Source organism: Pelmatolapia mariae, linkage group LG14 (genome assembly GCF_036321145.2).
Source record: "Pelmatolapia mariae isolate MD_Pm_ZW linkage group LG14, Pm_UMD_F_2, whole genome shotgun sequence".
Taxonomy (NCBI): Eukaryota; Metazoa; Chordata; class Actinopteri; order Cichliformes; family Cichlidae; genus Pelmatolapia; species Pelmatolapia mariae.
This window is the reverse complement of record NC_086239.1, coordinates 23,338,906-23,351,445: the sequence shown is the minus strand read 5'-3', so window position 1 is coordinate 23,351,445 and position 12,540 is coordinate 23,338,906. Positions and strand designations below refer to the sequence as shown.

The 12,540-nt window shown below is 40.4% G+C and overlaps 1 protein-coding gene across 2 annotated transcripts in view; it reads left to right on the top strand.

Annotated features, from left to right (window-relative positions):
- LOC134640920 (syntaxin-1A-like) overlaps window positions 1-12,540 on the top strand; it is a 76,396-nt gene that overhangs the window by 53,739 nt on the left and 10,117 nt on the right. For both annotated transcript variants that reach the window (XM_063493016.1, XM_063493017.1), the window contains exons 5-6: window positions 2,095-2,168; window positions 2,726-2,834. In XM_063493016.1, coding sequence (XP_063349086.1) covers window positions 2,095-2,168; window positions 2,726-2,834 — 183 coding nt within the window. The remainder of the gene's footprint in view (window positions 1-2,094; window positions 2,169-2,725; window positions 2,835-12,540) is intronic.

The following is a 12,540-nucleotide window of genomic DNA, read 5'->3' as shown; positions in this document are numbered from 1 at the left end:
TCGTGAGGTGAATTGTTCACTTAGTTTTAAAGAAAGTTTATTTCAAGAAATACCAAGAATTCAAAGAAGTAGTTTTAGGCATCAAAATAGCAAAATTGAAAAATAAGACAATTAAAAAGTGAATTCTTTGTACCTTCTAGAAAACTGGTAAATGTACCAAATGCCTTTTTCAATAGCTTTCCAGTTAAGAATAAAGATGGGAAATTATAGTGTTAATGAGCATTTTTAATTTCACAATACCAATACTGCATTGAGTACTGCATATACAATCTGCTTTGGCTGTTAAGGACCTCTTATACTGCATTTGTGCTAGTGGTTTATTTTCATGCACCTAAACTGTTTATTAAGAAAAAACTTGTATGAGTAGTGAAGCAAAGGGTCGTTTTCTGTGCTGTGGACAAGACGTACCTAATTAGCTATATGTGCCTAGAGTTATAAATACTCTTAGGTTGTACTGAGCGCAGCCTGGCACTGTGAAGACACAGACTTAACAAGCTTATAGAGTGGATTTATCATGCTCTCAGTGGTTTTGGAAACACATTCAAGGCAAAAATCCAATTTGAAATGATTTCTAAATGATGCATAATACTGATTATGTTAAAGTAAATCAAAAACCCATTGTGGATTTTCCTGGAACAATTAAAATACAATGTCTCCTTTGTGACTCAACCAATTATTGTGTTAAATAAATAAAGCAACTCCTCTAACCTGTCTGGGTTTTCCAAATAATACACAGTTGTAGTTAATTGGCAAAAAGAAAGCATCCCCAGTGGCTGAATCGATCAGGACCGATCGATAAATGGATGTTAAATGTACGCGTTTTTCAGAGATCCTGAAAGCAAGTAATTTATTATGAGTTATCATGTTTTTAACACCCTATGAGCTGTGATAGATAGTTATACTGAAGCTGTGTGTATAAATAGAAACGAACACAGACCCTTACAGTAACAAGTCAGGTGTAGCTGCACATCTCACTGTAAGATGTGTCCATGAAGGTGTAGCAGCCTTCATCAGCCATCCAATCCCATCTTAAATAATGAAAAACTGGATTTAAATGAAAGCTACATCTCTGTATATTTCAGCAACAGTACTTCCCGTGGCCTCTGATGGCCTTTCACTTACATTATTATGCTCGGCAGCATCTTCCTGATGTGTGACAGTGAAGAAGCAGTCAAGAAAAAGTGATTATTACGTACTAACATGTCACTGGAACGCTAGAAAGGGAACAGTCACCCCAGTAATTTGTACCTTGATGAATTTCTTAATAGTCACATCATCAATTATTCATCTGAGTGACTGATTTGACGTATGAATAGTTAATCTTTGTGTCATGCATGTATGACAATCTTAGTGCATTACTACATTATTATACTTAGATATAATAACCACCCCCTGGGTTATAATTATAGTTTAATACATAGATCATAGATCACATCCACTTGATTACAGGTGTTGAATTAGAATTTGATTCCCCTATTGACAAAGTGTCCAGCACTTTCACTCCCAGCTCGACAAGCATTGACCAAATGCGGTAAAAAATTCACAGCCTCCAGAGTGTTATTGATTATGATTTGACCTCCTAGCCTTTCCTCTTGTAACAGTTCATCCTTTGCCTTTAACACCTTATAACAAGGTATCTCAAAAACAAATAGCTGGATTTCTAATAAATCCGGATGTGTATGTTTGTGGTCTCCAGATATTGAATTCCTGTATTTTTAATAACCTCTGGACCTTTCGTCTTGCTCTAGCCTCAGGACAAAATGCCAGATCTGCACACAAAATGAACTGCCGTTCCTCATAATCTATTTAGCAGAGTACCATGAGGATTTGTGAGCACAGTTCTGCTCTCGTGGTTACAGTTCATTTTTGATTTTTATTAACCTCCTCGTCTTTCCTCTGGTATCATCAACGGATTCGTACCCTTATTTTCACTACTGCTGAACAGCTAAATCATTGGTATCTTAGTTAATTCATCTAATCTGTACGTTGTGTATGATTTAATTAATCTCTACAGGCAGCCAGCAGCATTGGAGGCTTTATTCAAGGAGAGCAGCTGTCTGTTGATCAAATGTGTACTTTTGTGCATTTGCCCAGGTATCCAACAAACCATTGAGCAAGAGGAGGGGCAGAACAGATCATCGGCTGACCTGAGGATACGTAAAACACAGGTACAGTTCAGGGAAGCAGCAGAATCACAGCTGTGCTCCAGTTGCATCTTACTGCATGACGGTGAGCCATATTTGAGTACTTTAGTTGACATCCTCCCCACTCTGTGAGGACATAGAATCACTGGATTTCTCTCAGACAATCAGCAAAGATGAGACTACTTCACAGATGATGACATCATGGCATTCAAACCCCCAACTCTAACCGTAATCACAAATAAAACTCACATGTGAGAGGTTCCTCCATTACCTCCTCCCATTACAATGTGGTGTCTATCAAACAGCACATGAAAATATCAAGTGTTTCTTTTAGTATTCATAGTATAGTATTATACTAACTGCTTTGAGTATACTTGTTAGGCCTATTTGTCCTATTTCCAGTTGGAACACGCTACATTTGCATGTAATTAGTGTGTAATATGCAGTTGGTACACTGCTACACTTGCTACACTCCTGTTCACGTAGCATTGACTTTATTCTTACTTCTCTTATTTACTGTCTGGCGCCAGCATCAGTCGGACTCAGGTGAAGTGGTTTGTTGTTTCTCCTTGTCTCTGCAGCACTCCACACTGTCCCGTAAATTTGTCGAGGTGATGTCAGAATACAACACCACTCAGTCGGACTACAGGGAGCGCTGCAAGGGACGCATTCAGAGGCAACTGGAGATTAGTGAGTAGACCCAGGAGACTAAAGCCACCGCCACCCCTCAAACTGTGACTGTACCTGTGTGAACACTGCACGGATTCAGAACATCTACATCTATTTTCATATGCCAGATAAAAACATCTTAATTGTTGTTCTAATTTTTATTTTCTATCTGGTTTGTCTGATCCCACCTAGAACACACCCTCTTATCGTACAGTATAACATCTAACTCTTGTGTAGGTGTGCTGTTGCTACACTGTGAACAAAATGGTCAGCTTTAGTCATCTCTGTCCAAAAAAAAGGCTGTCATAATCACTTTTCCCACATTTCCTAGCATGTGTTTTATCCTCAGGCCAAGCCTCGTCCTCTTCATATCTGTCCTCCCTCTTATTGCTCAGATGTTGAATTCATGTTAATTAGGCTGAAAATGAGATCTGCATCCTTTTTTTTCTGAACTGTTTATCCAGCTTAGGGGAGATGGAGCTTATCCCTGCTGGCACTGGGGTCTAAAGCAACATTCATGCCTACATTCACACCTACATCAATATAGAATAACCAATTAACCTAACATGCATTTTTTTGGACTATGGGATGAAGCCAGAAAAGCCTTGGAGGCACACAGAGAACATCCAAACACAGAAAGGGTCTCAGTTGGCGGTGACGCACTCCTCCTTCTTATTCTTCTTTCAGCTGCTCCCTTTTTGGGGTCACCACTGCAGATAATGTGCCTTAGGCCATGTCCACACTAAAACGTTTTCGTTTGAAAACGCATATTTTTCTCTCCGTTTTGGCCTTCCGTCCACACTGAGACGGCGTTTTTGGTCAAGGAAAACAGAGCTTTTTGAAAACGTTCTCCAAAGCGGATACATTTGAAAATGCCACTTTCGCGTCGCAGTGTGTACAGCGAACCCGGAGCCTTTTCGAAAACGATGACACATTTTAGTCATGTGATGTAGTCATGTGACCAATTAAACTAAGATAGCGGAGGGCATTGCACAGCAGTTGTTTTGTTTGCTCTCAATTTTGACAGCCCTATTAAAGACTAATATTAGCTTGTACATGTAGATAGCTTTTCTTCAAATTCTTTAACTCTCACTCGCTTTTCCAACTTTGTACTTTTGTGTCACTCGCAGCAACAACTCCACCTCATTGTTATTCCATTTAAAAAATTTGGTGGTGAAAACAAATGAAAACGATAGTGTGGACACGGAGCGTTTTCAGACGTATACGCCGTTTTCAAATTTATCCGAGCTATTGTAGACGTAGCCTTAGTCTCATTCTATCCCTGGTATCCTTTGCCACACCAACAGTCTGCATGACCTCCTTCACTACATCTGTGAACTTTCTCTGTGGTCATCTTCTTCTCCTCCTGCTTAACAGCTCAGCATCAGTTGCCCCGTGCATCCACCATCTCTTCTCTGACCATGTCCAAACCATCTCAACCTTGTGTCTTTAAATATGTCTCAACAATTGTTAACCTGAGTTATCCCTCTCATGTACTCATTTCTAATAATCTGGCCACTGCTAGTGAAAATCTTAGCATCTTTAGGTCTGTTACCTCCAGCCAGGCCTCCTGTGTTTTTATCAGCGCCACCATCTATAAAACATCGATCATAGCAGGTGTCACCTTCTTGCAAACACTGTTACTGTTGCTGTTATCTTTCTGTCACAAATCACTCCTGACACTCGTCTCCACACACTGCACCCTTCCTCCACCTTCTTGCTTGCCACTCTTGCGCACCTGTTACTTTGGATGGTATTTAAAGTCATCTACCATCCAGCTGTGCTACTGTACCCATTTTCTGCCACTTTAAATTTTAAAAATCATTGCATGTGTGCAGACATGAGGTGTATTCACCATTTTTGAAAGAGCTTTAGTATGTCTGCACACTGTTTACCACACACTATGACCACTCAAACCTCAATTGATTGACTTGATCAAATTCAATCAGAGAAACTTGTGTAGCGAGAAGCGCTGTAATTCTAGGCGCAGGTTCTTTTGACATTTTCTGTTTTCAAGGTTTCTGCTTTTTTTTTTTTTTTTTTAAATTCTGGCAGGAGGAAAACTTCATCATCGCAACATCTCGCAGCTGCTCCAACAGCTCCCAGCACATTGTTATTCATAGAACATTCGCTCAGCTGGGCTGACATTCAAGTTTAATTTATAAATATATTCAATTTATTCACTCTCAAAGTCGCATTTGAATGTCTTCAGCTTAAACTTGAACACACACACGCACACATAAAACAATACAAATTGGAGAGTGTGCCCAACCATTATCATCCCACAGAGTCATCAGTAACACTTGTGGAGAAAAGACTACAAAATGCAGTCTTTTCTTGATTTTGTTTATAGAGAAATTTCAGTTTCCCACACCCATATTTTATTTTGAATTGTTTTGTGTAGTGTACCAAAACAACCACCCTCACACTAAAACCACTTTCCAAAACACATACATCACCAACACCCACACCCATATGCATGCACATGCCAGGTTGCTGCAGCTCAGATCTGAGCTCATCTCACTCGTGACACGCTGTATGTGTAATGTGATTTGACAGGTATTAGCTGTAGGCGCTGGGCTCCTGGACCAGGCACCTCGCACGGCCTCTGACACAGCATCCTGGCAGACCGCACTGTGCCAGCTGCCCCTAACAATCATGATAGAGTCACCTTTATAAAAACACACATGCACACGAGCATCCAGAGACAGTGACTCATGTAATAGCAATAGCAGAGGAGAGCAAGGGCAGTTATGTTGCACGGCGCTTGGCATAGATGTCATTTCCTCTGGCCATCTGTCAGTTTAGATGGACACATGCGACCAGTCTGTATGCGTGAGCTCCACCCAGTATATGTAGACTACAACAGCAACAACCGTGCGCAAAAAAGAACAACGCAAATCCACTAGTGAAGTTAAACACACGCATGTGACTCACTTTTTCCTCTAGCTCATCTAGATCCATTTGGATTTGATTTGTCAGCTGGTGGAGTCACAGGAGGCCTTAGCTGATCTCACCTGTCGTCAAGGAAGGGATTAGTTACAGAGAGAGAGCACGGAGATGGAAAGAAAGATCGGGAAATTATCAGTATGAAATAAAGACAGACTTGGAGTTTAGGGATTTAAGAATGAGAAGAAGTACATAATAATTGAATCTAACACTGTTTAAATCCTTTAGGGTGATGTAGCAAGTGGCCTTTTTCTGTTGTGCCTGCACCTTTGACATGTGTATGTGTGCACGTCTGTGAATCAATGAGTGTGTCACACAGAGGGAAACAGTCTGCTCTGTCAGACTGAGTATTGATGTTCCCTCTGCTGCTCATCTCCTTTCCTGTTCACTCCTACTCAAACCCGCTGGGTACATGCATGAAAAAGAAAACAGGAAAGGTACACTGTGATGTAAACACGTTGTTGTCCAGACAACATTTTTGCCCCTGATCAACAGTGACTCTAAAAAAGTCTTTCTTGAAGCAAGACCACTAGCTGCTATTAGTAACAGTGCCGAGAAGTTATTTCGGGTAATTGAGAACAACTTTCTTGCTTTAAAAGAAGGTTCATAACTTCTTGTCATCCTTATGTTCTTCTTTCTTATGTCTTTTACAAATGAGCAAAATTGGTAGTATTGGTGGTGTTTAGTGTTTCTGGCTCGTCCCGCAAAAACGCCTGTCATGTCAAGTTATGTGAAGGCTACAATAAACCCATAAAACAATAAATTTACTCATGTGTATCTTTGCCTCAAATGTTAGATTTATCTGCGACAACAGCTGTGAACCTCAGCTGTGCACTCATGTCAGCGCATGAAAACACTTATCATCTCCTTTACAACAGCCAAACTGGGGAAGTAACTGCCGTCTTTGGTGTTTCCTCCACAGATTTCTTGTCAGGATTTTTTTGAGTACCTTATAATGTCCTAAATAAAGTCCTAAATAGATCTAGATGCATCATTTCTAAAAAAAATGCATTTCTTTACATCTATCTTATGGATTTTTATCTCTATCAATAAAATTTGGGCAACACCGCTGTGTGTTGTGGTGTTTAGCCCCATTGCCTCACAGCAAGAAGTTTTTGAGTTCAAATCCACCATTTCTGTGTGGAGTTTGCATATTCTCCCCATGACTTTTACTTCAGGAACTCTTTGGGACTGTGTGAACACATGCATGTTAGATTGATTGGTGACTTTAAGTTGATCTTAGATGTGAATGGCTGTGTGTCTCTTGTTAGGCCAGTGGTACATGTCTAGGGTTTACCCTGCTGGGTTAGGCTCCAGGCCAACCGCAACCCTGAAATGGATAAGTGAAAGAAAATGGATGGATTGATAAATAAAATTTTTGGTTTTCAGACCTGAACTCAAACAGTTTTAGTGTATCGGAGACACATTATTAAAACCATAAAACCGTATGCTATTTTCACTTAAATCATCGTCAAGCCTGTAGACTCCTGGTGGAGCATAGGGCTGCAACAACACCACGCCAGCGGACTTTGTTCTGGACCGTTCTCTTCAGCTGGGTCCACGTCATTCCGGCGGCCTTTACTTCACTCTTTTCACTAGAAAAAGAGTAAGAATGAATTTGTTGTGATTTTAAAGCTTTAGGTTATCCAGTTTTATTCTTTTAAGGTAGAGACAGGCTCTGTTTTCTTTTCTGATTTTAGGATTTATACTCAGCTAATACAGTATTTTTTCATATTCAAAAGCTGAATATTAGAGAAATATAAATCTTTACTATTTCTTGAAAGACAGCAAGTGAGTGCATTTTACAAATGCTGAACTAACCCATGGAATTTCAGCTAATCTTTTAAAGCACTTTGATATGAGTTTAATCCACTGTGTTTGGATTTTAGTTTACTATAGATTCAAAATGCATATTTTGATATGCTATTTTGCTTCCATTATTTTGCAGCAGTGAGCAGAGAGGCCAGGCCAGCAGGGTGGAGTGGATGTTGGTCACAGGCATTGCAGGGTCTCTTTGACATTTGATTGTTGTGTTTTATTTCTCAGCGGACGCTCTTTTAGCTTAGGAGAAGCGCGCTTGCAACGCCAGCGGAAAAGACAGAGATGTACGCCACATACCTGCCTCAGGAACAAAAGAGATCGATCTCCTTTACATGGGTGGAGATCGGCAAAATGTAATAGAAAATTACACTTCTTGTTCTTGTGCTTGGTTGTGCAATTTGCCGTTTCTCTCTGCTCCTGGAGGGTCTCGCTTGATTTGTGTTATATAACAATGGAAATGAAATAATGCTGTTACGGTAGCAACATAGTATCAATGATTTAATAGCCCATAAACACCATGGGTGAAGTGAGACTTCTTGGCTTCATATTAGGCTTCTCAGGGTTTAGGTCTCCATGGTAACAGCTAAGAGCCTCCCTCAGAGCCTGTCATGGCTTAAAAAAAACAAAAAACTATGAGGAACGTGTGTGTGTGTGTGTGTGTGTGTGTGTAGGAAGTGAGATAAATAGTGTAGGGTAGCGTGCCTCAATTTTTTTGTCTTCATGATTATGCATGACTCATTGTCACTCCTCTCTGACCCTCTTTAATGTTGTAGTTTTAGTCTGATGTTAGAGCGATTATTATCAGAGAGGACTGGAAACCAATCACAGCGATGTAGTGAATGTGGCCTCTCGCTCTTCTTTGTGCCTCGTTCTCATCCTCCCATTTGTCAAGCTGCTAAAATGTTATTGCTCAACATGTCTCTTAAGCATGGTAATGAAACTGTGCAACCACTTACTCACAACTAAATGAAATTCATTGGTTTGATATGGATATGAAGTTTGAATTGCACATGATGCGCTCTGTGTATATAAAGAGAAGTGTGAATGGACTCTGCCATGGATGCTTGCGTGCGGCTTCATCAAAATTCTGTTCGTGAAGGCAATCATCGGCTCTGACTCCCGACCATCATCAGTCACCATCATGCTACCTGCTCTGTCTCTGAGGCCCCACAGCAACCACCAGTCTTCATCACACGCATTCTCACACACGCTGATTAGATCATGAATCCAGATTTTGTTGCCTCTAAAATCCCCTCTCAGGGGTCCAGTGGTGAGAAAAAATGAGAAGAGTTTACAAAGCAAGCCGTGTAGGTCTGTTACTTTAAGCTACTGTGAATGAATTAAGTAGTGTTTTTCTAATTATTTGATATTTTAGGAGCTGGAGTTATTTGCCTTTTTTCCAAGAATTTTAAGTTAATAAAATCATCGTTATAAGCAAAGCACAAAGTGTCAAACTACTATCTCTCTACACTCTTTTTAATATCAGACAGAAGAACTGGTTACACCATGTCAGGGTTACTATAAATTATTAATTTGATCTACAAAACAATTTCCCCAAAGAGTTCCAGTTTGAATAGTCTTGAGTTCAATTTGACTCATTTTATTTATATAGCACCAACAGCAGTCATCTCAACGCATTTCATATTGTAAGGAAAAAACAAACCTTTCAATATTAGACAGAAAAGTCCAATAAACACCACCTCCAGACAGACGAATTCTCTTTTAATGGGAAGAGACCTCCTGCCATGGCCGGGGAGGGATCAGGGAGGGGCGACCATCTGCTGTGACTGCAGGGCTGAGGAGAAAGAGAAGAGAAAAGAAACTATAGAAGAGACACATTAATGACAGGCATTAGTGGCATGTAAACACATCAGGAGTGAAAAGGGGTGAGTGGAGAAGAAGAGCTCATTGCGTTATGGGAAGTCCCTCATCCCCTGCCTATACCAGCACTGCTAAGGGATGCTTCAGGGTGACGTTATCCACCCTTAACTATAAGCTATGAGTCAAAAAGGAATTTTTTGAGCCTAATCTGGTTGCACAGGAGAGGGGCCTGATAGCCGCCTTCCATTACTTTTGCAAACTCTGGGAACCACAAGTCACAATCTAGCAGTCTGAGAGTGCTCTGCTGGGGTGATATGTTGTGATGGGGCCTGATTATTCAGGACCTTGTATCTGTGCAGAAGGCTTTTAAATTCAGTTCTGGGTTTAACAGGAAAGAGAAACAGTCTCTCTTTCTAGTCGCTATTAGTAGTTTTTCTGTTGTGTTTTAGATTTAATAAAGTCTGTTCAGGTTCAGCTTTTAGAAAAACCTGATAAGAGGGAATTACTAAAGTAGAACCTTGAAGTATTAAATGCATTAACAAGTTTTTCAGCATCACTCTTCAACGTTTCTACTTTTAGCAGTGCTGCACATTTTACTGCGACAGACTGAGGTCACTATGTGTTGTAACTCATCAGCACGTCCTAACCCTTATTGAAAGGTTAAGTAATGCTTTGATGCTTTTTCTTCTTATAAAATACTTTAGAGTTCTTTAATTTATTTAAGTGCTTTTCTTCTTGGAGTGAGGTTATACTAGCAGAAAATATAAAAATATTAATGATGGGCTTAGACATTTTTAGATATTTCCATTAATGACCAGCTGAATAAATGTACCTAATTAAGTAGTTGGTAAGTGGATATAGCAGCTAATTATTACAGTATGTAGCAGACTAATAAAAAGACAGAAATGCTCTCTAAACTAAACCAATTTGAAGCACATAGTTCTTGGACGGGCTATACCTCATAGAGGGTCATAATATTTGTCACATAATTCCATTAAAAATACTCCAGAAGGCACCAGCAGCACATACACTGCCATGGGGTCCAGCTCAGTGCCACAAATTAGTGGAGGCGAAGTCTTGCCGACAGCTATTGCTGATAACGTTCTGTCAAAGCAATCATAACTCTATCCCTGAACAAAATACAAAGGAAAGAAATAAATGCCCCAGAGAGATGTTTGAAAGCAGAAATTCACTGTAGAGACCCGAACCATTTTTGTACCAGGCTGTGAGCATGTTAAGATTATCTCTGGAGTAGTTAAAAGGGTAAGCAGCCTCAAGTGGCCACTGGATGAACTGCAGGTTTTTGGCACTTCCAGTTGGCTTCTTTTGTCAGCCCCTGTGGTTGCTGTTTCAATATACCCCACTGGCAGAAATGAGCTAAATACATTTATTAAGGTGCTGTATTAGTACAGTGTACTTTGAAGGGCTCTTTTATGTTAATTTATATCATTTGCTGACAACCTCCAGTCACTGGGGCGACCATGGTTCAGGGAGTTGGGAAGCTCATCTTGTAACTGGAAGGTTGCTGGTTCGATCCCCTGCTCTGTCTGTCTTGGTCGTTGTGTCCTTGGGCAAGACAGTTCACCTACCGCCTACTGGTGTTGGCCAGAGGGGCCGATGGCGCGATATGGCAGCCTCGCTTCTGTCAGTCTGTCCCAGGGCAGCTGTGGCTACAACTGTAGCTTGCCTCCACCAGTGTGTGAATGTGAGAGTGAATGAATAGTGGAATTGTAAAGTGCTTTGAGGGCCTCGAAAAGCGCTATATAAACGCAATCCATTATTATTATTATTATTATTATTATTATTGAGAATTTCCTGACCTGTTGGTAAGTGGCTGCCTGAGCTTGCTGTAGTTGACCTGTAGTGTCGTACACTACAGGTCAACTACAGGGGACCGCAACAACCTGTTGGCGTTCAAAGCAATCACAAGAATGTTTCTGGTGTAGCACTACATACCTCTTTGCGACCAATTTCACCCAACTACAAGTAACGTGCACATTTTTCTCTAGCAAACTGTGGTTGCCAGGGGATCACCCACTGGTCTCTAGGCCTGTAACGCTGAGGCCGTAGGAGAAATGTTATAGACGGCATGCTTTAAGATCTTTTTCTAGACAGACATTGTGATGTGGCGCAGTAGGGAAGCAACAGGCAGAATTAATGATTTCCCCATAATATCCCAGTATGCCACAGCAGTATGAAGAAAATGGAATGCAGCCATCATGAAGGCACTTGTGCTGTCCCTGCTGCGAGTCAAAATATCTGCTTTGAAAATGTTTAAAATATATTTCTTAGTGTTTTAATTTAATTTGTTAATCTTCTAAATTTGGCCATTTTGCCTATTGGGCATTTTTGATGATTTAAACACATTTTTACGACAATATTTCTGAACTTGTTCTCTAGATGGCATGGCTTTTTCTTGTACTTCTATTTAGTAAAAAAGCTTAGTGTTTCTCTCACCGTTAGGGTGGTTGTGGTTGTTTAAAGTTTTTTTTAATAGACAGTGTTGTTAGAGAGCTTTTAGATTTCTTTGACTTGCTATTTGTTTTTGTTTTTTTAACCATAGCCGAGAGAAGTTAAACTAACTGCTCAGCTCTGTACATCAAGTTACTATTTGATGGGTCATCACGTGTGTCATCACGGGGAAGAAAGGGAAAGTCCTGTATTCACATGCAACCCCAAAGAGGATTTAAAATGTGCAAAGGAAAGATTGAAAATGATGCTGATAGTGTCTGACTATGACTTACAGTAACAGTGGGGCAGTAATGGAGCCCAAGCGGAGCAGCGCTGCATGCAAACTCAGCGCTCAAACGAGAGTATTAGTGTAGGTGTAGGGAAATGTTTGTAAAGTAGGGCAACTCTGTCGGGGAAAATAAAGATGGATGAGGAGCAAACTCATCAGCAGAAAGAAGCCATAAGAAATGCTGTCACACAGAAAGCGATGGGAGATAGAAAATATTAAAGCAAACTTAATAAACTGCTGAATAAGTAGGTGATAGTTCTCCGTCTTCCTCTGCTCCTCATGCTAAGAAAACTACACAAGCCTCATATTCAAATGAATACGAGCCGTGTTTACTCATGTTCTGCCTGTCTGACAGTTGAAGGGGAAATGTCAAAAGATGATCAGCGAGTATCAGAT